The sequence below is a fragment of the Spermophilus citellus genome, assembly GCF_964194105.1.
Source record: "Spermophilus citellus genome assembly, chromosome: 10".
NCBI lineage: Eukaryota > Metazoa > Chordata > Mammalia > Rodentia > Sciuridae > Spermophilus > Spermophilus citellus.
In genome coordinates this window covers 82342776-82369725 of record NC_138197.1, presented here as the reverse complement: position 1 = coordinate 82369725, position 26950 = coordinate 82342776, and the positions used below count along the sequence as shown (strand labels likewise).

Sequence of the window (26950 nt, the reverse complement as noted above, 5' to 3'; positions counted from 1 at the left end):
TTTTTTTTTTGAACTTTTTTGTGGCCTATACCACATGTTGTATCCTGAAGAATGTTCCATGTGCCGATGACAAGAATATGTATTTTATAGCTATTGGATGAAATGTTTTATGAGTTTCTGTTAGGTCCATTTGGACTACATAATAGTTTAAATCTGACAATTTTTTCTTTTTTGGTTGTCATTATTGATGTTTTTTTTTTTTTTTTTTGTCGGAATGATCTGTCCATTGATGACAGCCATGTGTTGAAGTCTCCAAAACTTACTGTGTTGGAGTCTATCTCTCTTTTAAATTCTAATACCATTTATTTTATATAATTGGGTGCTCCAGTTTGGGTGTTTGGGTATGGATATATATATAATTGTTATTTTCTTTTGTCAAATTGATCTTTTTATCATTATTTAGTGATCTTTGTCTCTTTTTACAATTTTAGGCTTATAGTCTAATTTGTCTGGCAAGCATAGTTACTGCTACTCATCTTTGGTTTCTATTTGTCCTTTTGCATGTTTTCATGATGGTAGTTATTACTTATTGCTTCTAGTGTAATAATCCTTTAAGCATTTCTTGTTTGGCTGGCCAGAAAGGGATGAACCCTCCAGTTTTTTTTTTTTTTTTTTTGTCTTGGAAAAAGTTTCTTTCTTTCTTATTTCTGAAGGATACCTTTGCTGGCTGTAATATTCTTGGTTGACTATTTTTTTTTCCTTTTAGGACTTTGAATAAATCATTTTGTTCCTCCTGAACTATGAATTTCTGCTGAGAAGTCGTAGTTAGTCCCTTAAATGTGACATAATTGCTTTTTCTTGCTGTTTTTGAATTCTCTGTCTTGTACTTTTGACAGTTTCACTATAATGTTCTACAGAGAGGATTTATTTTGGTTGAATCTATTAGGGGTCCTTAGAACTTCCTGGATTTGGAAATTCATATCTTTCCCAAGATTTGCAAAGCTTCCATCTATTTTTTTTTTTTTTTTTGGTACTGGGGATTGAACTCAGGGGCACTCGACCACTGAGCCACATCCCAGGCCCTATTTTGTATTTTATTTAGAGACAGGGTCTGAGTTGCTTAGCATGATCCTCCTTCGTCAGCCTCCTGAGCCCCTGGGATTACAGGCCTGTGCCTCTGCACCCAGCTTATTTTTATTTTTAGTTTTTAGTAGGGTTTCTTTGCTTTTTCCTTTCTCATCTCCTCATGGAATACCCATCATACAAAAATTTGTTAATGATGTCCCATAAGTCTTTTCATTCCTTAAAATAATTTTCCTCCTTTAAAAAAAAATCTGATCAGGTTATTCAAACTCAGAAGCTTTTATCTGTCTAAACTAATCTAATATTGGGCCTCTCAATTGCATTTTTAATTTCATTTATTGAGTTCCTTAGTCCCACGACTTCTATTTTTAAATGATATCTCTCTTTTGAATTTCTCATTCAGATCATAAATTGTCATCCCAATTTCACTGAATTATCTGTCTGAATTCTCTTTTACCCTTTTGACTTTTCTTAAAGTCATTGTTTTGAATTTCATGCAATTTGTTGATACCCTTTTCTTTGGGTTCTGTTGTTAGAGAGTTTTTGTGTTCCTTTGGAGGCATTATGTTATCCAGATTCTTCATGCTTCTGTGTCCCTACATTGATATTTGTCTATGTGGTGCATCTCTTGTCTCTAACAATTTTATAAAGTGGCTTTCATAGTATAAAACTTTCTCCTGAGGATGTGTCCTAGGGTGTTAGGTAGGTAGACTGTGCTGTGCTGGTTTGATTCCAGGTGGGTAGTAGTAAAATGGCCACTAGTGTCTTCAGTAAAAATAAGTGTTTATGATGCTTGAGACTGTGTCAGTGGTTTATGTTGTAGATGTCTGTTCAAAGCTTCACTAGCTGGGATATAGCTGTCTTAGGTAGGGTAAGTTCATTCATGGGTCATGTGGGGGTGGGGTCCCATGGCGACTCCAAGTGGCATTGATTTAGTGTGCCCACTAGTGAGTGTGGGGAGTTTGTCAGTGTCTGAGAGCCATTTCGGAGCCAGATCACATCAGTGGGCCCATTAGTGTCTGAGGCATGCCTGGGAGCTTTCTGGGGGACTTTGAGGCTCATCTGCTCAGGATGGAGTATCTATCTGCTTTCCAAAACTGAGGATGGGTGGGAAGGGTTGCCTTTCTGCTGCCATGGTGAGCTGAGCCTCTCAAGGCAGGCTATTCAACTGCTTAGGTGAATTGAACTCTCTAGATGTATTAAAAATTATTGTCTTTAAACCTCTGCTTGATTTTTTGTGTGCATGATTATACCACTTAACTGAATTCATGTATTGTTATTCTTTCCTGGAAAGATGAAGGACAGTGATAATACTGAATATTTCATGATGAAATGTAATGGATTTTGACTAATGATTATGTTATCTTAGCAAGTTAACTGCTTCCAAAAATATGCTTTGATAGAATTTACCTTGGAAGATATAAGAGGCATTTGGTAATTCTCATTAATTACAGTGCCTGTTATAAATTTCCTTAGATATTTTATACATGCTCAATACTCATTTACTGCAGAAATATCCAGTACCTTATATCTTATTTCTCCCCACTTCCATGGGGAAATTTCCTGAATTCTCCCAAACTGTAAGATTTTCAATTGAGATCAATGTTCTAGGTAGATTTTACCATAAATACCTTGGGAAATCTCACTTGGAAATGAAAGCACATGCTATGTGAGATTAATAAGAAGTTTCTTATTATTGATTACTTATTTTCATTCATTTTGATAATTATAACAGATAGTAGTGAGTTTCAGTGGTTGGTTAGGTTGTTATTATAAGCAGAATGTTTGAATGCCGGCTGCTGTCTTCTTTTATGTAGTGAATTGCATACTGATGATTGGAAATCATCATGTGTTCAATTGATACAGGTGTTTATGAAATATGTACCACACTAATGTGAAAAACAAGAGCAGTCATGCTTTGGTGAAATTACCTAGTACTTACCTTGTATAAAATCATATTTTTAAGGGAAAAAAGCCATCTTACAATTATGAGGAAAACCAGTGATGGAGTATATAACTGAATATAACTTCAGAACAGGGAAAATTTACAACATGCCCCAATCTTAGGCCATTGATTAGCTGCCTTAATTATAAGATAGAATCTATCATTTTATAAGCCCTTTGGATTATAAATTCCTTTATCATAGAAATTGTGTCATCTGTCTTTATGTACGTTTCAGTACCAGGTGCGTTGTCTTGTTTTTTTTTTTACCTTTTTTAAAATGGATTTTATTTTTTTAAATACACAGCAGTGGAATGCATTACAATTCTTATTACACATATATAACACAAATTTTCATATCTCTGTTTGTATATAAAGTAGGTTGACACCCAATTCGTATCTTCATACATGTACTTTGGATAATGATGTCCATCACATTCCACCATCCTTGATAATCCCCTGCCTCCACCCTTTCCCTCCCTCCCCTCTTTCCTATCTATAATTCATCTATTCCTCCCATGTTCCCCCTCCCTACCCCACTACGAGTCAGCCTTCTTATATCAGAGAAAACATTTGGCATTTTTTTTAATTGGTTGTTCACAACATTACATAGCTCTTGACATATCATATTTCATACATTAGATTCAAGTGGGTTATGAACTCCCATTTTTTACCCCAAATGCAGATTGCAAAATCACGTCGGTTACACATCCACAATTTTACATAATGCCCTATTAGTAACTGTTGTATTCTGCTACCTAACTTCACTTAGAATTATCTTCTCCAAAGCCATCCATTTATCTGCCAATGCCATGATTTTATTCTCTTTTATTGCTGAGTAAAATTCCATTGTGTATATATACCACATTTTTTTTATCCATTCATCTACTGAAGGGCATCTAGGTTGGCTCCACAGTTTAGCTGAGTGAATTGTGCTGCTATAAACATTGATGTGGCTGTGTCCCTGTAGTATGCTGTTTTTAAGTCCTTTGGGTATAGTCCAAGGAGACAGATAGCCGGGTCACATGGTATTTCATTCCCAGATTTCCAAGGAATTGTTTACAATTCAGACTATGTATAAAAAAGTAGTGCTATCGAAAATGCTATTTTAGATGAACTTTTCCAGATATGTGCTGTTCTTATAAATGTGTAATGATGAAGTGAAAGTATCAGCTTTCATTCACGAAGAATCAACAGTATGATGGCTATTTTTACACAATAACTCATCTAGCTTTCAAAACAATGGTATCAGTTTGGTGTCAATTGCTCCCATCCCCCGCCAAAAAAATGAAGGCTTAGAAAGATTAAATAATGTTAATGTGTGAAGTTTGGGAGGATTAACTGGGATAGAATATGGACCATATTTCCTAGTGCATGATATCCTCTAAGTAATTTTAAGGTCATGCTGCTAAAAGTTGTAGATCTGGAATTAACTCATTAATCTGTCTCACTCTGAAGCCATATCTTTTCATCACTGTGTTCAACTTCCTTGGCCAAAATTTATGCTATGAATCATTATCCTTCCTATTATGAGTTCTTGGAAGACAAAGGACAAAGGCCTTTTTCTTTTGTATTATTTTTTATATATCATTCATGAGTATTATGTACACACAATAATAAATGTTGTTGACAGTGTGAGTGGCTTGGTGGTAACACTATTTCTGGTTTTGCGATTTATATGAATGATTGGCAAGATGGTTGATTCTGGGGACTCAGAGGAAGTTGTTATAGTATGCTCTGTGTTTTATATTAGAACAGGAGTTTTTTCCTTGTCATATGCCACCTGCATCTTGATTTTAATCTTTGTTTCTCTGGTGCCTGTATAAAGAACAGACTGAGAGCAGTTGGAGTTTTCAGGCAAAGTTAACGTTTTCATTAGCTTTGCTGGTATTTCCCAGTTTCATCCTGAAGTAATTCCTACTGGTTTCTGTCCTGGGAGTTTTCAAAGTTAAGCTTTTTAACTTGAAGGATAAATTTTCATGTGTGTATGTTTTGAAAGTGATAGAATTAAAAAAAATCACCAAGTCTCCAAGTCCTGGAGAGCTTTTCTGAAAAAGAATTTAAGTAAAAAATGAGCTGTCAGTGCTCTTGAGGTTTATTGCTATTCACATAATGATACATCATTTGTCAAATGCAATTGTCTTCCTTCACCTGAAGTTCCTGGTGTTGGTGGTTTTTCTTTTAGTTTGTGCGTATGGAACTCAAACTCAAGGAGTTCTGAACATGGGCATAATGTACAAGTGCATGGTAAACAGCAGATCTGTACATCTGCATGATAAATAACTACTAAACTGAAAGTATAACTGCCCTGTGTGGCATTTTAAAAAATCATGGTAAGATTTTATATTCATAAATATAAAATTTACCATTTTTATGCTTTTAAGTGTACAGTTCAGTGGCATTAAATATGTCCACATTGTTGTATAAGCATTCCCACCATCTACCTCCAAAACTTTTCATCTTCCCAGACTGAAATTTTATACCCATTAAACACCAAGTCCCCATTCTCCTCTTTCCCTAGAACCTGACGACCACCATTCCACTTTCCTCTATCTATGAATCAGACTACTTGCGCTTTTGTTTTACAACTCCATGAGTTTCCTGGTGTAAGTTGAGGTCTACTATCTTTTGTTTTTCCTTGTTGTGGTTACTCCCTGATTATTGGAATTGATGTTTCACTGCCACATCTATGCAAGGATGTAAACTTAATGCAACTGTTTTGCAATAAATATTCTACTTTTCTTCTCTGTGTAGTAACCTCTTAAATTTCATTATCACATCACAAGGGGAAGAACTGTATGTATTCTGCTTAGTACTGTGTCACTAGTGTCAGGTGTTTTGTTTGTACTTTGTGGAAAATCAATATATATCCATAGAATGAACAAATGCTGCTGCTCTTCATTCAAAGCTGAAAATTATTTAAAAATCATTTATTGAGATCTTCTACAAAGTGGGAGAATAGCTAAATCAGGCACTTCTATTCTTTTCCTACAGCTTTCTCTTGGGAAATAAGTTATGGTGATTAAAAAATAAAGAGTCTGTGCATCCAGATCATTTATTTATTCTTTAACTGATTCATCAAATTGAACACTACTTATGTTTAGGTACTGAGTGGGACAATGATGCACAAAATAGACACAATTATTGAACTCACAGAGAGCATTCTAGTGGAGAGCACAAAGTGAAAAATATTAGTTGTAAATTATGAGAAGGAAACAGAATGGTACCAGAAAGACCAAGAATGGGCAGATGGCTTTAAACTGATGGGACTGCAGACATGATGACTTCTTATATTTGTGAAGAGGTATACTCTTATTCAGGAGAGAAGAGGACTTGTTTGAAAGGCTTGAAGAGGTACTAGGATACACTGTTTTAGAAGATGGATCATGGAAGATTTTACTGATAGAGCTCTTCAAAGATGAAATACATGGCCTTTTGAAGGAGGTTTTATGTCCCATCCTGGGAGCTTTGTGGAGTTCTGTACGCCAGCACTAGCAGTTTTCAAATCTGACTGGTTATCAAAGTAAGCAATTAATGTGGAAAGACGCAGTCCAACACTTCATATTTAATAGTCTATTTAATACACACTGAATCTGGCTTTGTCATTTTATGGTATACTTAATTTTGCCAAGATAAAAAAGTATCTTAAAATGAACCAGATTTTAAATATTTTCCAGCTTGCAAACAAAATAAATGACTGAGCAATGTTGTTAGTAGATTGTTTGACTGGGTCTAAGTATTGGTGTTTTGCTGACTTATTTGGCCCACTAATATTCTGAAGTTACACAGTGTTCTTGAGGAGTAAATTTATAATTCCTTGTCTTTTGGTGCTTAAAGATAGAATTAAGGTTTGTAATACCCATAGTTGTTTGACTTAATGTTTGTGGAAAGTCATACCACCCTTTGGAAAAAAAAATGTATTTTAAAGATTTGGTTAATTTGTTCCATAGTATTTCACTAAGTCAGCAATCAGATATCAAGTATTTAAGGAACATACCAGTAAGTATTTATGGAAAGTTGAGGACGAGACCACTAACTCCCACCTTGTAAATTGTTGAGACCAATTGGATAGGTTTAATAAGTTAACCTATTGCCATTCTATCAGTTATTGAAAATATATAATGATACTTTGGCTTTTGATTATTGCTATATTTGAACATGACCTTATACTATTGCTTAACTTAAAACCAATTTGTCATATTTATATATTGAGTCTTTCACAGTATCGAGCTATTTAGAGGGTCATGATTTGAAGACTGAACAGTTGAGTGAATAAGGTAGATTATTAAGTGGAGCAACCTGACTTCAACACATTCCACTGAAAAGCAATTTCATATTATTGCAGTTCATTAAGTGATCCTTTACAACCTACAATGCAGTTCATTACTCACACTGTGGCATTGGACTGGTAATAAGGGTGATTTTTATAATAGAGTAAATCCAACAGAGCCACCATGCTGTGTGACGATGACGTGTGTGGTGCTAAATATCTGGGTGTAGTGTTTGTCTGAAGAATTAGATATTGGAATTTTGAGACTTACTATTAACTTAAGTCTCAAATGGTATCCATTAGCAGCAGGAAGTCTTATTTCCTTTTTCTCATTGTGTGTTGATGAACACACTTACTTTTAAAATACGTTAACCAGGAAAATTGTGTTCTACTTGATCATGCATTAGTTCAAACCTCTTCTTACATGCAATGATTAGAGATTTGTGGGTGGGTAGTGGCAGGCATTGATTTCTATTGTGCTGCCCTTATGGTAAATACCACAGATTTATAAGCTACAAAGGTTGAATTTATCTCACTGATTACCATGTAGTAAAATTCAACCTCATTTATTGTTTGATAAACTAATCCTTCTTAAGCAGCCTATCCTGCTGAATTTACAATGATTTTGTGGCCATAGACTGCAAAAGCTCAATAATGGGGTAAATTTGCTGGATATCATCTGCCGATAATGATAATCTAAATGTTCCCCTTGTGAACTTTTGTGATTTTTAAATATGAGGCTGGGAATTCCTCTTGGGCAAGGAATTGATTTTCAGCATTTTTTATAAGTAGGGTGTTTAAGTGTGCTTTGAGGCTCTGAACTCTTTTGTTAACTGAGCAAATTTCAGGGTGGTGTTTGTCCGCAGCATGAGTGCACTTATGTTATTTTCAGCAAATTACATTTCCTCCAGTGTTTAGATTTCTGTGACTTTTGCCTAACTTTGCAATAATCTGGAAAAGAGGATTTTATTTTTTTCTCCTCTGAGTGTATTGTATTGTGAAATATTTGGCAGTATTTTAGTATCGAAAACATTCTAATTCTATTTGTTATTGGTAAGTATAAATTTTGAGTACAATGTTTTAGATTGGATTCTTTCCCATTAAATTTCCAAGCATTTGTTTTGATAGGGTACTCTAAGGAATAAGACAAGGAAAGTATGAGATGAAATAGTCTGGATACTGTTTAACCCCTGTAGAGATTTTAATACTTTTGTGCTTTGAGAAAATTTCAGTATGTATGTAAGTAATGGAATTTGAAGGTCCTTATAAAAATGGGAAATGTCTCTTTCTAACCATTGGCACCTTTGTTTCTTTTCAAAGCATCTACAGAAGTTATACAACAACAACAACAACAACAACAAAACTCTTTTAAAAACCAAGTCTGTTTTTTTTTTTTTTTAGAAATGCTGAAATATGAGAAAGATGATATATATGCCTCCCACTGGTTTCAATATTTTATATATTCACCTAAAGGAAAATAAAAGTGACAAGGAGTTTTATTACAGAAAAAATGTTTTGTTTTCTATATTTGCCTTAAGAGAACTATGGACTTTTATCTAATGTGGAGTAATGTGCCAGTTAGATGCTTAACATTTACAGGTAATTCTCAATGTACTAGTGTTTATCAGTAGATTGGAGTTCATTACCAGTAAATCACTTTTATTAATGTCTACTGGATGTGACTGTTTAGGCCTTAGAAAAATCTAGGTTTTGACAGGTATATTGAGAATGCCCTATGAAATGATTTAAGAACACTTGGAGATCAAATACAAACAAGTGTCACAAATTTACTTAATGCAAACATTCTTATAAGATTCTGAATAGTGACTATGATTTATTTGCATTCATTTGCTGAGAGTTCACCAAGCATTTTACAAATGTGGTCAGTTATAGCTTTGTCAGTTCTAGCTTGGTTACTTCTAACTTTGTTATGATCAAATAACAAGAATTCACTAGTTTTAAAGATGGAACAGCCTAAGTGAGGCTTAGAAAGGAGTGCAGTGAAGATTGGGGCTTTACATTTGGTCTACTGTATGCAAGTCCAAGAGCTCAATAGCTGTTTTACGCCATTAATTTATATATATATATATATATATATATATATATATATATATATATATATATATATATATTTTTTTTTTTTTTTTTGTAACAGGTATTGAAACCAGGGGCACTTAACTATGAGCCATATCCCCAGCCCTTTTTATTTTTTATTTTGAGACAGGGTCTCGCTAAGTTGCTTAGAGCTGTGCTAAGTTGCTGAGGCTGGACTTGATCTTGCAATCCTTTTGTCTCAGCCTCCTGTAATTAGTGTTTTTATGTTGATATTTTGAATGCTAGAAAAATAGGTAGTAGGAACATATAGAATTAAAATATAACATTAATGGTGTTTCTTAACCACATTTATGTATGTTATAATGAGACTATCTTAATTGACTATTTCCCTTTATTATTATGCTCCTGAAAGAGCTATTTGGGGGCAATTTCAAAGGACATTGAGTTGTTTGAACACACTGTTTTGTTATTAACACATTCCCATAAGTCTTTGAAGTTGCAAAGGGAAGGATGATAAGTTTATTCTACATGGTCAGAGAAAATTAATATAATGAGAAAAAGCATGGGCTAAGAGCTATGAATCTGTAGTTCAGATCTAAGATCTGCTCATTCATTGTATATGTCCAGATTTTTAGAATCTTGGTTTCCTCATCTAAAAAACAAGGAATTGTTTATTACTTTCTAGTGGTGATAAATGAATGGAATAACATAGTGTATCACTTCTGATGGGTGTAGTCATTTGAAATAATACCAGAGTTTCACATGATCATATATATATATATATATATATATATATATATATATATATATATATATATATATTTTAATCTGGAAAGATTGAGTGCCTCTGAAGTGCTTCATATTAAATGCTTTTGGCTGATTTTGACTCTCTTTTTGGGGAAAGTTTCCTGATAGTAATATTATTTCCCAAATTAGAAGTTCTCTCTGCTGTGTTATATATTTTATCAACTATGTATAATCTTCAAATTCCAAGTAGCTACTAATTCCTGGCACAAAATAGACACTCAAGAAATGATTACTAAGTGAATAAATTAAGACACACATCAAATGATCTTGAGCCTTCTCTTCTGTTTTTTGATATCACTAAAAGAAAATGGGTATAAGAAAACATGATGATTTCATGATTCAAGGGGAACCTGTATCATCTTTTGGTCTGATGGTAGCCCCAAAATTTATTTAATTGATTTTGAAATAATTTACTTAAATAATTTATTTTACAAAATGCTAGGGAGATCCAAAATTATGCATTTAATATGATTATTCAATGTATGACTAGATACTGAAATTTCCAAAGCTTTGCTGTTTTTTTAAAGCTGATTATATGTGCTAAGGCATTTTTTTCTTTGTGTAATGTATACTTGAATGGGAGAGTTTCATTGAGAAGCATATCAAATAACAAAAATTTACTAGTTAGAAAAGTTGGTTATTTGAGATGATCCAAGTATGATTGCAACAACAGTCCTCTTTCTATAAATTTCTGTCATTTGATTTTTCTCTATTTGACCCCACAATTTTCTTTCAAAGGTCAGTTCTCTCATCATGTGCAATATGAGGCCTAAAATGTTGGCAATAAAATAGTGTCAGACATTTTTCAAAACAACAAATGACTGCAATCATTTTTCTTGTGTGTAATCCTGATGCACCCAGACAGATAGCAGTGCCAGAAATCCAGCTAAGAATATTTGGACAGGTTAACAATTTCATTATTTTGCTAATTCCTTAGCCAGGACCAGTAGACCTCAAATGTGTTCATCCCAAAGTTGGGTTTAATAATAGTTATAGTTTGAACAGAATATCATATTTCTTCATAGGAATTTTAGGCATGAAGTTTTTGGATCAGGCTTATAAGATGTTCTTGTGTGTGATGCTGTGTTAAAATACTTTAATTTTAATAGGACTTGGCAGTGTTATAATTTTAAAAAAAGGAGGTACTAGCATATGCTCACACAATTAACATTTTTCTGTTACTGCTTTTCTTTTTTAGTTCTTAAAAAACATTATTCTATTTTAAACTAAATGTGAAAAAGAGTAGAAACTATATGAAATATTTAACAACTATCTTAACCATTTCCATGGATGTGGTACTTTATTGATTATTTTTTTAGCTCCTGCAGTTTAGTTTTTTACAATGTTTGAACAAAAGCAAATGACATTAATTCAGGAGAAAGAAAATTTTACATTGTAGTGCACTGAATAAATTTAATTATCTAATTAAATTTTTTCATAATTTCCCCCAAATTTATTTGATTTGCTTATACTTATTCTTTTGCAAAAACTTATGAGATGAGTTTTTAAATTAAGCTTGTAGCAATAAGGAGTAGAGGATGTTTTTTCAAGATGACCTTTCTTTATAACATGAGAGCATTGGGGCCTTAGAAATCTTAGATTATGCTTCCATTCTAAGCAGAAATTATCTCTGTAATCTTCCTGATACATTCATTGATTTGTTCATTCAACAAATATATTAAATGTTCACTTATTATGAACCAGTTTTATTCCTCCAGTCATTGTGAACAGAGTAGTGAACTAAATGAGTTAAGTCTCTGTCTCACAAAACTTGCTTCCTAGTGGGACTATATGGACTATCATATATTAGTCAGCTTTGTGCCACTGTGGCCAATATACCTGGCAAGAACAACTCAGAGGAGGAAAAGTTTATTTTGGCTCATGGTTTCAGAGGTTCAGTCCTTGGTTGGCCAACTCTATAACTCTGGGCCCAACATGAGGCAGAACATTATGGTGGAAGAGTGTGTTGGAGGAAAGCTGCTTAGTTTATTATAGCCTGGAAGCTGAGCAAGAGAGAACAAGGTGCCAGGGACAAAATATAACCTCCCAAAGCATGCCCCCAGTCACTTACTTCCTGCAACCAAACCCTACCTGCCTACAGTTACCATCCAGTTAGTTTATTCAAGTGGATTAATTATCTGATTCAGTTATAGCTCTCATACTTCAATTATTTCCCTTCTGAACATTCTTGCATTGTCTCACACATGAGTTTTTCAGGGGACACCTCATATCCGAAGCATAACAATAACAAAACAAAATCACTGTAAAAATAAGAAGAGATACATATTAAGAACAAAGCAGGTTGAAGGGATATAGTAATTTTCTGTAAGGTGATAAGGGGACATCCTTTAGATGTGGGGACATTGCACAAAGCTCTACATGAGCTCTGGAGCCAGGCTGTGTGGGTAACTATGCACACTGTAGTCATGCGGTTAGCAAATGCAGCAGCAACCTTTCCCAGGGAATGATGTGCTTAGTGTGCTTCAGGATTAGCAGGGGGTCAGTGTGGCTGGAGCAAAAAGAGCAGAGGAGGGGAGTGGTAGGAGAGGAGGCAGGTGACAGAGCAAGTAGGATGGATCTTCATCACTCTTCTCAGAGTTTTCTTCCATGTCTATCATGCTCATGGGCAAGACCTGATCCCCAGAACTCCATAAAAAGGAGTATGTATTGTCTACTTAGTTATTTAAGATAAATAATATTATGCGAAGTTTATAGATCACAATTTAGTAACCTGTAGTGAACATCTATGATGAGCTAGAACTTCTCTTTTTGCCTTGTAAGCAGATATTTATAAGGTTGATGCAAATTTATTATAGACCTGTGATAGAAAATGAGTGGGGAGAAGAGGTATTGGTCACTGAATTTGATGATTTTCATTTACACAATCGTGTACTTGATTACAATTGATATTTTGAAATTGATAAATTTCATTGACAGTGTGCTTGGTAAACCATGGTTAAAAAAAACTGGGGACAGGGCTCCATCTGTCTGAGGGTGATTTCCTTTTTTTCCCCTGGCAGTAGCCTCTGTTAGACCTCAGTTAGTAGCAAAGTAAATGTAAAATGCTGAATTAAATATAAATCCCATCCTTCAGTTTCAGGTTCTATGCCTTGTAAACTCATTTTATTCCCAATTTAAGTACTTATGGCAGGTTATTTTAAAAATCAGTTATTTGTAGTTTAGTATTTTTCAAATCTTTAGGTACTAGATATTCACATGAATTTGAAAAGTAGTGACTGTTTTCCTTTTTACCAGCAGAGGGCATGCTTCACAACCCTGTTTGTCAACAAAAAGCACTGATGAATTGGAAAGGAAGGTTTAAAGAAAAAAAATAACCTGCAAGAATGATACATTTTTACATCAGCATTTTGTTTAAAAACCAAAAACATCGTCAAAATTGAAGGGATTATCTAGTCAATACTCCTATCATCAGGCCAGATTTAATACTGTTCCAAACAATCTAAGAGAAATTGACAGTAGTTTTTATACAGTGAGAAGAAAAAATATAATAAATCCTTACTATGAGCATTTGTTGTATTTCAGAAAATGATAGCAGGTTTGTTTATTTGTTGTAGTAGAGCTTGAAAAGAAAATAATTAAATGCAAAGTTTAATAAGTAGATTTTTTTTCTGAGGGTAGATTATCTACTTCATAGGTCTTTTCTTTTTAAGCATAATTTTCCATTGGCAAGTGGATGTATTAGCAAGAGCATCAAACTTGAATTGGGTCACTTACTGTTTGTATAATGTAGGGTATATGACCTTTCTCTCCTCACTTTGCTTATTTGTAAAATACCTGCCTGGATTTTTGTGGGGATTAGTGGGAAGAAAGCAGGATGGACAAAGAACCTGCATTCTACTGTAGTCATGTGACTTCAGACAGACATTGACTATCTCTGCATCTCATTTTTCTGCTCTTAGAACAAATACAGTGGTCTAGATTATCTATAATATGGATGGATATGGTCCCTGAAAGCATTTTTATGCTGAAATTTTACATTAAATCGTCAGTAAGCAAGAAAATGAAAGAAAGTGATATAGAACTATTATGAGAAATAAAACATTCATTTTCTATATTTTAAAATTAGATTATATTTTATGTGAATTTCTGGGAACATATCTGTATGGTAAGGCCTCAATAATCTGTATTTAAGATGTGATTAGAAGAGGGAATAAGCCAAGCTAGAGACAATAAACCAAAATAGAACCTTTTTCTCAGTCATCAATATATATATATATATATATATGTAAATGATGTATAACAATGTAAAACATTGTTATACATATATACAACAAAATAATTACTACAGTCAAGCAAAGTAACATATCCATTACCTCAAATAGTTAACTTTGTATGTGAGGGTAGCAAAAGCTTCTGTTTTGGTTTGGAAATGAGGTGTCCCCCCCAAAGCTCCTGTGTTTCTGCAGGAATATTGAGAGTGAAGTCATCATATTATGAGAGCTGTAACCCACTAAGTCCATCCTAGTTTGAATGGACTAAGTAGGTGGTAACTGTAGGTAGATTGGGTCACTGGTCATGTACCCTGGAAGGGTGCATCTTCTGTGTCGGTCCTTCCTCTCTCTCTCAGCTTCCTTGGTGCCACGAATTGGAGCAGAGCTCCTCCACCATGTGGTCTGCCTCACCTTGGACCCAGAGCAATAGTGTTGGCCAAATATATACTAAATCTCTGAAACCATGAGCCAACATAAACTTTCCCTCCTCCAAGTTGTTCTTGTCATGTATTTTGGTCATGGCAATGCAAATCTTACTAACACAGCACCTAAACTCTATTATCTTAAGAAATTTCTAGTATTCAGTACAATACTGTTATTTGTCTATAGTCATCATGCTGTACATTGTTGGAACACTAGACTTACTCATTCCACATAAATGTGACTTTGCATTTTTTGACCTACATCTCCCCATGTAGGACACCTCATGCCTTACCCACCACCCCTGGAACAAGTGTTCACTTCTATTTCTATTTATTTGATTTTTTTAATGAAATTGCACAGATAACTGAGATTAAACAGTATTTTTCTGTGTCTTGTTTATTTCACTTAGCCTAATGTCCTCCAGGTTCATGCTTGTTATCTTAAATGCAAAGTATCTTTATTTTTAAAGACTGAATAATACTTGTGTGTGTTTGTGTGTATGTGTGTGTGTATTACATAATTTCTTTCTGTTTTTGGTATAATTTATTTATGCATGTAGCCATCAACATAGTTTTCATATCTTGGCTATTGTCAATAATGCTGTAAAGAGCATGGGAATGCAGATATCTCTATGTGGTACTGATTTCCTTTCCTTTGGCATATAACCAAGAAGAGGGAATGCTTTATAAAATGATAGGTGTATTTTTAATTTTCTGAGAACCCTTAAAAGGTAGCTGTTATAACTAACCACCAAAAAACAAAAAAAGAGTCAGAGATAGAGTAATACTTCCTCCAAAGCACCTCATTTTCCAGAGGGAAAGCAACCTTTGAGTTGTAAACTCATGACATATGAATTCATTCGCTTGTTCATTGATTCACTAATTGGACAGTTATCTTGCTCATCCACTTATCTTAAAGGCAATTTGCACCCTATCACATTCCCCACTAGACTTAGAGACACCATTTTCCCCTCCTCTCTACTCATGTCTGAGCAGAGATTAGATGCTTGCTCCTGTTTTACAATACAGCTATTTTCAGCTCAAGTAATTTTTCTCCTATTTAACACCTCTTTGCTTCCTCCCTCTTCCAGCTGTTGCCTAGTAATATTAGAAACACCTGCTCTCCTTCACCCTTTTCAGCGCCCTTTATTTCATTTAAAAGAGGTGAAAAGAACCTAACTGTGGATTAGAAGTATGAAGAGCAATGCTGATCCACTTGTAGCAGAGATAAAGAAACGTGAAAACAGACATAACAAAGACTCTGTTTCTAAGAACTTTGAAAGGGCCTTGAAGTTCTTTTCAAAACTGATATAAAAGTTTCTCTCTTTCTCCCACTTTCTTAATTGAATATGACTGCTCTTAATTGTTAATATTCAAGATAAAACACTACTTTTTACAAAAAAGTATTTTGTAATACTTTTTATGTGTTGGCTTTATTTACTGCTATTTATTTATAACATAATATTTTAAATAAAATAACTATAAATATGTTTTTGTAGACAGACTTGTGCATCTGCAACTAGGACATGTTATTTTTCCCTATGGGGGGAAAATGTAGAAATCAACTTTTAGACTATAACATATGGGATAATTAGACATTTTCTATTCTTTCATACTTACTCCTTATAGAAAGATTGCAAATGAAGAATCCAAAAGTTTTTACAAGTCTGACTCTGGTTCTGTTGAAATCCAGCAAGTCACATATAAAGGTGTGTGTTTAAACTATTTAAACATATTTATTATTTATATACTATGCAGTAAGCATCAGTCTAGGTATTTGGGATATATAAATAAACAAGATAGATCAGGATCTTTATTCCTCATGCATATAAACTCTAGAGCAGTAAATAAGGAAGAGGCAATTAACACAATAAATAAAATTATATAGTAGATGGTTAAAAGTTCAATATAAAAAGAAAAATAGAGCAGGGTAAGAAGAGTAGGGAGTGCCAGTCTAGGGTGGTGGAATGTAGTTTTAAGTGGAGTTTCAGGGAAAGTTTTACTCAGAAGCTGAGATAAAAAAAAAAAAAAAAAAAAAAAAAAAGAAGGCAAAGGAGAAGTAGCTCTGGAGGTATATCTAGGACAGGAATATTTAGGCAGAGGAAATAGTCAAAGTAAAGACTCTGAGGTGGGTGGGAGCATGTTTCTCCCTAGGATTGAGGAAGAGTGAGGAGATCAGTATAGCTGCCTGATTGAGGAGATGAGGAGTAGAGAGGTAAGTCAGTGATAATAGGATAGAGTTCATGGCTGGCTTTGAAAGGCATTACTTAGACTTTGATTTTTACTGTGGTAAACTGGAGGTGTGAGAATATTCAAGAGAATGGCTTAACCTGGTTTACATTTTCAAAGGACTCTTCTGGCTTTTATGTTGAGAATAGATCTTAAGTGGATAAAGATAGAAGCTGAAGGACTTGCTAGGAGACTCACTTAATAATCCAGGTAAGAAATGATGGTGGTGAGAGAGGAGGTTTCCAGGATACATTCAAGGGATTCTGGTGATGTCTAAAGGAATTTAATCTGAATATGCAGGACAGAGGACATCAGAAGGGTGAAGTGTGGTGAAAGGTTAAGGTACAGAAGGAATGAGCTTAAAGATAGGAAATTGACAGGAGATGATGAGATACAGGAAATTGGATTTTGGAGGATTATAGGTAATAAGGGAAAAATATGATTTGGGAACGAGTGGCTAACATAGGGCATAGGATATGATTATTAGAGAAAAATTAAGATGGAGGTAGGGAATTAAAAGGACTATCTATGGGTGAATTAAAATGGCCAAAAATTAAGATAGGTGTATGTTTTAGAAACTCATAGTGAGCAGGAGCTGAAATTGTCAAGCAATTAATAGAAATAATTCAGATGTCAACATTAAGAAGGGTTTGAAAGTAATGTAATCAGATGAGATGAGATTCTAGATTTTGTGGAGATAAGAGGAAGGCTGTGATGAGAAGGAGGATACCTAACTTATTCCGTGTCCAGTTGTACAAAGACTGTGAGAGAAAGTCAACACTTGAGAGAGCTGCAAGGGAGGTGGTGTGCTCAGGGAAGTGTTAGAATTTCTGTTGGAGGAGGGTAAAGCTTATCAGAAGGCGATTTTCTCACTGAAAGAGGAAACTAAGGGGCACCTTTTATTTTTGAAGTATGTGTCTCATCAAAAATTTCCTTTTTTAATTTCAAGAGATAAAATCTACAAATTTCTGCAACACACAAAGTACTATTTCCTGGTTTCTATGCAAATGCAATGGAAGTTTAGTTAACTGCAGTTACCTTGCCTCACCATCTATTCCCAGCCCCTGAAGATTTTTTTTTCTCATAGAGTAGACAAAAGGGACAAGAAATGTTAGTCTTCAAAAGAGGGAGGAGTAGGAGGGTTAAGGGTCCTTTGGGCTGATGATAAAACCATCTGGCTCTATTTTTCTAGTGATGCTGTTTGGTTTAAATCATCACAGGCCCTTTTGATTCAAAGTTTTATTTGTATTAAATCCTCTTTACAACATCACTTAATAGCAGTTAATTAATGTGCCCCGTAGTTTCTTCTGATTTTGATCCATTTGTATATATAGTTATTAATTAGACAGAATCATAACTTTTTGTATGTAATGTGAATCACTATGTATTGTGTTGCTTACTGGATAAGAGGACAGTTATTTTAGAGATGAGGGGGGCACAAAGAGTTTCAGCAATGTGAGCAACTTTATACTAGAACCTCACAGGTGGTCTCAAGGTATTTTTGCTACAATTTCTTCCTGCCTTTTACAATTTCTGTAGAATATTCATAAATTCCACTGAGATCAATAGGCAGAATTAGAGAGAAGTGAAACACAATGATGTTGATCTTAAGGCCTTTTATTTTCATAAATATTTTTTATTGCCAGAATTTTAGAAGGCCCTCCTATGTCCCTTTTCCAAAGGAAATCACTATTCTGAATTCTGTTGTTATCAATTCATTCTATCTGCTTCTGACCTTTATTTACATAAATAAAATCATAGAGTATGATTTTCTTTGGGCCTGATTTTTTTCATATCATTATGTTAGTGAAAGTCATCATTTGGATATGAAAGGCAACAGTTTACTATCATTGATGCACAGCATTTTATAATATGAGTATATCAAAATTCACTTGTTTATTCTTAGATTTATGTTGTTTTGGTTATTCCATGTAATATTTTCTTGAATATTATTTTAGTTAGCTTTTGCATTTCTGTGACTAAAACACCTGCCAAGAACAACTTAGAAGGGAGGGACACTTTTGTGGGGCTCATAATTTCGGACATAGACAGCTGACTCTACTGGCCTGAGCCCAAGATGAGGCTGTGCATAATGGGGAAAGGCCAGGCAGAGGAAAGATGCTCAGCTCATGGCCAGGTCAGGAAGGGGGGTGGTGAGAGGGGCAAGGGGCTGCAGGAAAAGCAACCCTTCCAGGGCATGCCCCCAGTGACTCACCTCTTCCAGCCATGCCCCACCTGTCTAAGGTTACCACTCAGTCCATTCAAACAAGGATGGACTGATTAAGTTCAGCTCTCATAATTGAATCATTTCACCTCTGAATATCCCTGCTTAACACAGGAGCTTTTGGGGGGATGCCCCATATCCAAACTATGACAAGTATATTTATATATGCTTTGTTTTGTACACATTTATGCATATCTGTTGCATACATTACCAGTAGTGGAATTCCTAGGTCACTGGGTTTGCATGTATACAGATTTTGCCAAACATTTCTCCAAAGTGGTATATTAATTTGACTCCCTCCTGTAATGCACATCCTTGCTAACACTTGGTATGGAATCTAGTTAACAGCTACTATTACCTTATTAAGATATTGACCACCTACTATATGTGCTGAAATTTATTACAGGGGATAAAAAAGAAGATACAGTTCTTCTCTGGTGTTTGAGCTAGGGATAGCTAAGACCTATGAAGCATCAAAAGACAACACAGGCAGTTTATAATAAAATGTTAAATTGCAAGGTTAAACCTGCTTGGGGAGGTTAAGTACTTCTTGGGGGTTTCAAATTATTCTGTATGGAACTCTATTCTATTGATTAGCATGGAGCTGGGTACATGACAGGCTTTCAGTCGCCAGCTGATGTCTGATTCACCACAACAATGGATGAAAAAATGATCTAATAGTCACATTTAGGGAGCCATAGCCATATAACTTTGCCATACCTTATCTAGTAATGTGATTCTATGCAAGAATTTTAATTTTTCTGCCCTTACTTTCTGTGTCTAGCAAATGTAGATAACTAGAATCTAAAGAATCTTTTTAGTTGAAATTTTAATGGATTTATATTGGCTACCACTAAAAGAAAGCCATTGTTTATAACAAATTTGTGTTTGTGTGCTAAGACTACTGCACCAATTGCATGTTATCTTGAGACCACATTTGAAAGGGGGCGTGCTTTGATTGAATGGTACTTTGAATTTGTCATTCTATTAAGTTGGACACAAAACTGTGGAACTAAATAGAACTGTTTCCTCTCATATAAAAATACTTTTATATGTAGGATATTTTTTTTCAGTTTTAAATGGAATCTTTAGACTAAGAAGCAAAGAAGACTAGTATTTGAAACTAGCTCTTGTTCATGCAGCTGAATAAAAACCCAGCTTCTTTGGCATGATGCCCCGATATTATTACAGAGCAGGTTAGCCCTCAACTATTGTGACCAGAAGAAAATCCTTAGGATACACAATGTTGCCTAAGATATGGAAAGCAAATCTCACACTTCTAGGTGAGATGTTTGACAGGATTAGAAAATGTCACTTGCACCTTGCCTGGGGATGATAGAATTAGTTAGTGAGGAGAGACAGCATCCCAGCCCTTTCTTTGTTTTTCTTCAATTACATCTACTTCCATTTTTATTCTTTTCTTTTATACAGTGCAGCAGAAAGTGATGTAATGGTACAGCCTGACTTCCAGCTGTGAGACTTTGGTCAAGACATATAATTTCTTGGGGGCTTCACTTTCCACATTTGTAAAATGGGACAAGTAATAGTTCACATCTAATACAGCTTCGAGGAATAAATGTTTGTTTTTTTCTATGTAAGGCACTCCCCCAAATAGTTAGCATATAGTAAATACTATGTAAGTGTTGGCATTAATATCCAAGGGTTTTGTTAAAGAGGGAGAAAGATACCTACCTGTGTCATAAAAAAGTATTGTTTGCATTTTTACATACAGTTTTACTCTTCATGAAAACACATCTTTTGAAGAAGTAGGTAAGGGGAGGAAATAATGTAAATAAATGTGCAAATGGTATTTTTCAAAATGAAATGTTCTAGACATATTTTTAAAATGTGTCACATTACATTTATTAAAAAATAAATCTGTGAATCTTAAATTTTATAGCCTCAGCTGAAACCTGGTGTTTCTCCTCACACTGGTATTGTGAATGGAAGGAATAGGCAACTGTACTTTTAAGGAAAATTTCCATTCTCCTTTTATTAGTTTCCATTTACTCCTTACATTTCTTTTAAAAATTTGTTCTTTAGGTGCCGTTTGATTTTTTAATCTTTAGAAGAGTGAGTCTAGGATTTTGTTTTTCCTCCTGATTTGTATTTATATTTACCCTGTGATTTCCTATAGACTGTAACTGAGGGGACTGATCTAAGTTCTCTCCTTAAAATAGGTATACTTAAAAACATGACTTCACTTTTCTTTGAAAGTAGTAGGGAAACTACATAGTAGCCAAATATAGTTTTATACTTCCTTATTTAAAAACTCATTGAAAATTATCTTGGTTAAATGTGAACAGCTTTTTGTTAAAAACAACGACAGTAACAACAATAACAACAAAAAGCAATGCTTGAGCAGGAGTAATATGTTCATTTTTGTGTGACATGCTTAAGTTATTTACACGGTATCTTTTCCCTTCTATCTTTATCTAACAGTCGTGTCTCTCCTGGACCACTGTTGAAAGTTTCTTACAGGTCCCTATGCTTCTCCTTCTTCCACTTTGAATTTGCCCACCATACAACAGCTAGAATGATGTTATAAAAACGTAAGCTTAATCATATCATGCCCCTTTTCAAATCTCTCCAATGGCTTCCATTTGCTCTCATAAGTCAATCTAACAGTTGTACTTTAGCCTACAGAGAGCCACCTTGCCTTTCTCCTCTCATCCTCCTCCATCGTCATTCAACCTAGTGACACACAACTCCAGTCCTCTTGTTCTTCATTAACCACACCAAGCTCATTCCTAACCGCAGACCTTTACCCTTCAGTCCTTTTGCCTGCGATGATTTTCCTTAGCAATTCTCATGACTTACTTCATTCAGATCTTGGCTCCAGTATTCCTTTTTTTGAAGTATCCTTCTCTGATCACATCTGTTACAGGAATTTCTGGCATGTTATAAATATATTTTTTATTGCTTGTTTTGTATTGCTGGAATACAGTCTCCTTAGTGTGTATTTGGTTATGCACACTGCTAGATTTCCAGAACCTAGAACCTAGAAGATAGCCTGGCTTATAGAAAACGATTAATATTTAATGAAGGAATAAATGAATTGTTAAATGAGTGAGTTTGTCCAGTGTGTGGATTTAAGCTGAATTTATGGTCATCTTATCTGGGTGGTCTTCTGCCATACTTCAGGCTCAGAATATTCTGTTCCCCTTGGTAAGGTGTTGAGAAGATAGGCATGGGCTTTAGAGATCTCTTGAGGATTAGAACCCTCCCTCCCAATGCAGAGTCTGTAACAAAGGCTTTCACATAGGGAGTTTACTTTGAAAAGTGATTCTAGGGAACAGGAGTGGAGCTTTGAGAAAGAGAAGGAGGAGAATAAATGCCTATTCAAACTACATTTTTGAGCTGTTTATAGCAGTTAGCAACTGCAGCTCACTCCCATTGGGCAATTTTTGAGAAGTGGTGTACAATACACATGAGACCCCGAGGAGTGGAGTATTTATGTATCAGCTATCATGGAGTCAGTTGTACCAGGTGTAACTCCCACCTGCTACAGGTTTGCCCATGTGTTGGAATGGCTGAGCAGTTCTTAATGTCCCATGTGACTGCAGTGGAAGCCCTAGTAGAGCTGAGGGGAAGGGCTCTTGGGTAACAGCTGCACACAGTTGGTTGTGAAAGCACCAACTGGAATGAGATAAGGCTGAGAAGGAGGGAGATGGGTGACAAGAGGTTCTGAGACAGTGGTCTTCACTGTATTCCCTTCTATCATGTTAATATGAATTACTAGTTTTTCAGAGTCTTTATAAACAAGGTTGAGGTAGTTTACTTTTGGTTTTCTCTAATACCTTGCATGACATATAGTAGGAATCGAGCAAATTCTTCTTTACTATTTGATGCCTTATTAGCATTATCTCTATTTGTTTTTCAAAAGCATTCTTAAAGACTATAAAATAAACAAAATATAGGTTAGTGAGTATCTTTTATCAATAATATATAAAAAGAAAAAAACTACAATCAACCATTGCATTAATCAAATGTACTTTTGGGAGGGAGAATTGGGGCAGTGTTATTGGGATATTCATGTATTGTATAATTCACCCATTTAAAGTGTACAATTTAATGATTTTTGTATATTTCCTTAGTTGTACAACCACTGCTATGATCAATCTTAGAACATTATTATAACTGCTCAAAAGAAACCCTATACTCCTTCAGTCACCTTCTATTTCTTTCTTCTACTCTGAACCTTTAGACTACCATCCGTCTACTGTCTGTCTATATTGATTTGCCTCTTCTGGAAATTTTATACAAATGGAATCATACAATATGTAATAAAATGGACTTAAATCTTGTACATATGCATCGATTCAGTGAACTTGCGTTTCCTGAATACTCACTCTGAACCAGGCACTATACTAAGCGTGGGAAATCATAACACTGAAAAGGGCCAGTGCTGGTCACATCTCAATTACCATAATTCCAAATGTTGAAATCCTAAAATATCAGGATCCCTAAAATCTAAGATTTCTAAACTCAAAATACCTGAAATCATGAGCCTAAAAGATTAAAACTTTGAGAATCTAAAAGCTGAAATCCACCAAACTGCAATTCTCCTGGAAAAAAAAATAAAAAGAATGAAATAAAAAAGAAAAATACTTTATAAGGTCAGTAGCAAGTCAAATTTTGGAGCAGGCAGATTCTGTGATTGCCACGCAGTACTGCAGGGACAAAAACTTCAGTTTAAAAGTGCATCATTTGTTTATACTGACATTCCTTCCAGCCCCAAGAAATCAGCAACTGGTTTGAAAGTAATTATGTGCAGAGTAGGATAAGAAGATGCACAATTGTTTTGCTGGTCCAACACCAGTATTGTTTCTGTCAATTTTGTGGTCTGTATATGAATAGAGGGGGAATGGATTTCCATGTACCCCAAACAACACAGAGAATCATAGTACAAAAGATGGGAAAATTGAACATGAAAATCATATGTATCAAATCATAGAATTTCAAAAACAGGACATACATAAAATGAATTTGAACGTACTCTCCAAGAAGGTATTTCCTAAAAGAAAAAAAGCAGTTATTCATTAGAAGCAAGGCTTCAAAATACAGTTCATGATCATGAAAGTTAGCCAGTTCTTATGTAATACCTCCACAGAACTGCCCGTAATCTGTACCTGTAAGAAACTTTTTCATATGTCCAATTTTCTTTTTAGTTTTCAAAGATTTAATTTTTTTCTCCCCCACCATTCAAAATTTTCTGCATTATATTTTTTACAGGTTACAATGCTATGTGTTTTATCTTCACAGCATTTCCAATACTGGAAGTGTAAAGACTTCTAGAGAATTCTAATTTGTTTTATGCATTGTTTTTGCAAATTTGATTCTTTGAAAGTGCATTATCATGATTTTAACTTTGTGTGAGCATTGTGCACATATAAAAAAAACATTGAAACTTCTTAAATAAATTAAGAGGTGTCCTTTTTGTACATTTGCATTTATGGGATAGAACTTCTCAAGATCTTGGCTCTTCATTGACTGCATGTGTGGTGATGATTCATCATGGTTTTTGCTTGGTCTTGTCAAAAGACTTAGATTGTCACAGTTTTTCAGATGATCAAAGTTAGAAAGCTGGGTGCACACGCATAGTTTGACCTATTTTTTCATGAATACAGTCTACCTGCTCAGTTATACACACGTGACTATCATTAGTATACCTTATTATCCTTTAAAAAGTATGTTATTATTGCCTATTTTATTGTGTGAAGTGGATTATGAAGTATCCTATTGTGTTTTTATATCTCTCAAGTAAACTCATTTGAAAATGTAAACAAATGTCTTTTAAAAAATTTATAATATTATTTTTAGAATTACATTTTTGATATATTGATCTTTTGAGATTTTAGATTTAGGAATTTTAGGTCTCGGATTTTGATCTTTTAGGATTTCAACACAAATCCAAACCAAGACATAAAATAATTACTAAGTGTGATGATAAACATGATATACAACTAGAGAAAACTGAGGGTGGTGAATACACTTGGATTGGATTATAAGGTCAAAGAGAAAACGTTCTCTAAGGAACTGACATTTATGCTGACCTTAAAGGAACTAGCCATGTGGGGATTGGAGAGTTCCATGAAGAGCAATCAGCACATGTAAGGTCTCTGATATGAGAAAGAACTTAGGTCATTTGAGAAACTAAAGGTAGGCAGACCATTGTGGCTAAGGACATGGGCTAAAGGTAGTAGGGACAAAGATCACTGAATCTGGTTTGGGGCCGAGAGTCTTGGGTCATGCAAAACCTTGGAGGTAAGTACAAGGAGGTTGGGATTTATTGTCTTTATGTGGGAAACTTCTGAGGGTATGACATAGGAGAGTGAAATGAACTGATTTATGTTTAATAGGGCTGCTCTCATTAAGTGAGTAATGGAAGACATGTGTCTGGGAAACCAGTTAGGAGGAAGTTGCAAAGGACCAGAATGACAGGAACCATGATCTGGGAAGGGAAAGGGTCAGGGGAGATACAGAATAGAGGATATGTTAAGAATATAGAAAGAATAAATGATATAGTCCCAAGTCAACATTTAGAGTTGAGTTAGCAGAGAATAAGCCAGGAAGAGATTCTGAGAAAGTCTCTGGGCAAGTAGGAAGAAATCTGGGAGTGAATATAAAGGTATGGAAATGGAGAAAGGATGGAGTGGGCAACTATATCAAAAGGTGCTGATTCCAAAAAAGATAAGAACCAGGAAAGATCTACTGAACATGTCAAGGTTGAGGTCATCAGTGATTTCTGAAAAGTTTTGATGGAAAATAGGGGGAAATATTATAATCTACTGAAAGGGAAATGATGTGAAAAAAATGGAGGTGGTTTGTGTAAGACACTCTTTTGTGGTTCTAGCTGGGAGGAAAAATAGAGGAGGAACTGAATGGGTAAGTGAGTTAGGGGAGGTGTCCTTCTCTGCCTCCAGGTAGCAAAAACTGTAATATATTTGAGCGTCTGTGAGGACTGCTCAGGAGAGAATGAGGGACTAGAGTTTCAGGAGAGGTCTTGAGAGAAGTCTTGAGAAGGCAAGAGGCTGGGGAATCCAGAGCATGGTTGGACACATCATTGGTTGCTAATAAGATAGTAATAGCTTCTCCATGGTCAAGAAACAGAAGAAGAAAAGGCAGACCTGGATGACTGTTGAGTTGTGATGATGACTGTGATCTACTTTGGTAACCACCATTTTCTCAATGGGGCTATCTGGAATCTGAAGGATGGTGATAATGTCGATATTAAAGTGAGGAGTGTGAAAGGTACACTGGTCAGGTGAAACTCCTGAGAAAGGAGACAAAGGAGAAAATGTATCATGTACTTGTAATATTTAACTGACTTAAAAATGGGCAAGAGTGTTAGTTACAAAATTGTGGGCTATCGCTTTGCAGAGAATAGATCTGGTTGTGAGAAGTTTTCAGTATCAGACCAAGAAGGCTAGCCTGAATTCCATATGCCAGAGAGAGCTGGGTGGGATTTATGGGAGAGGGACCAATATGAGAATAGTGGTACATAAAAAAAAAACCACGAGTCTTTCATCCCTCTACAGAAGCATGCAAGGCAAAACCAAACAACAAAAAACCCCCACAAACAAAAACACCTAATAATAAATGTGCTTCAGTCTCTGTGTTGGAAAATTATTTAAGATCTATTTAAGTATCTGTACCTATCAGGGACTATTTATAAAGTGTCTTTATTTTACAAATTGGGGAACTGAGGAATTATCAGGATCAGAAAGGAAAATTTTGATTTAT

At 34.9% G+C, this 26950-nt stretch overlaps 1 protein-coding gene across 4 annotated transcripts in view; it reads left to right on the top strand.

Annotated features, from left to right (window-relative positions):
- The window catches only part of TAFA2 (TAFA chemokine like family member 2), a 368454-nt gene that overhangs the window by 88287 nt on the left and 253217 nt on the right, over positions 1–26950 (top strand). The window contains exon 1 of one of the 4 annotated variants that reach the window (XM_081311268.1): positions 5508–5571. The exons of the other annotated variants lie outside the window; for them this stretch is intronic. Within the exon in view, the coding sequence (XP_081167394.1) occupies positions 5558–5571 (14 nt within the window). The 5' untranslated portion in view covers positions 5508–5557. Of the gene's footprint in view, positions 1–5507; positions 5572–26950 lie in introns of those variants that run through there. 4 annotated transcript variants of the gene reach the window in all.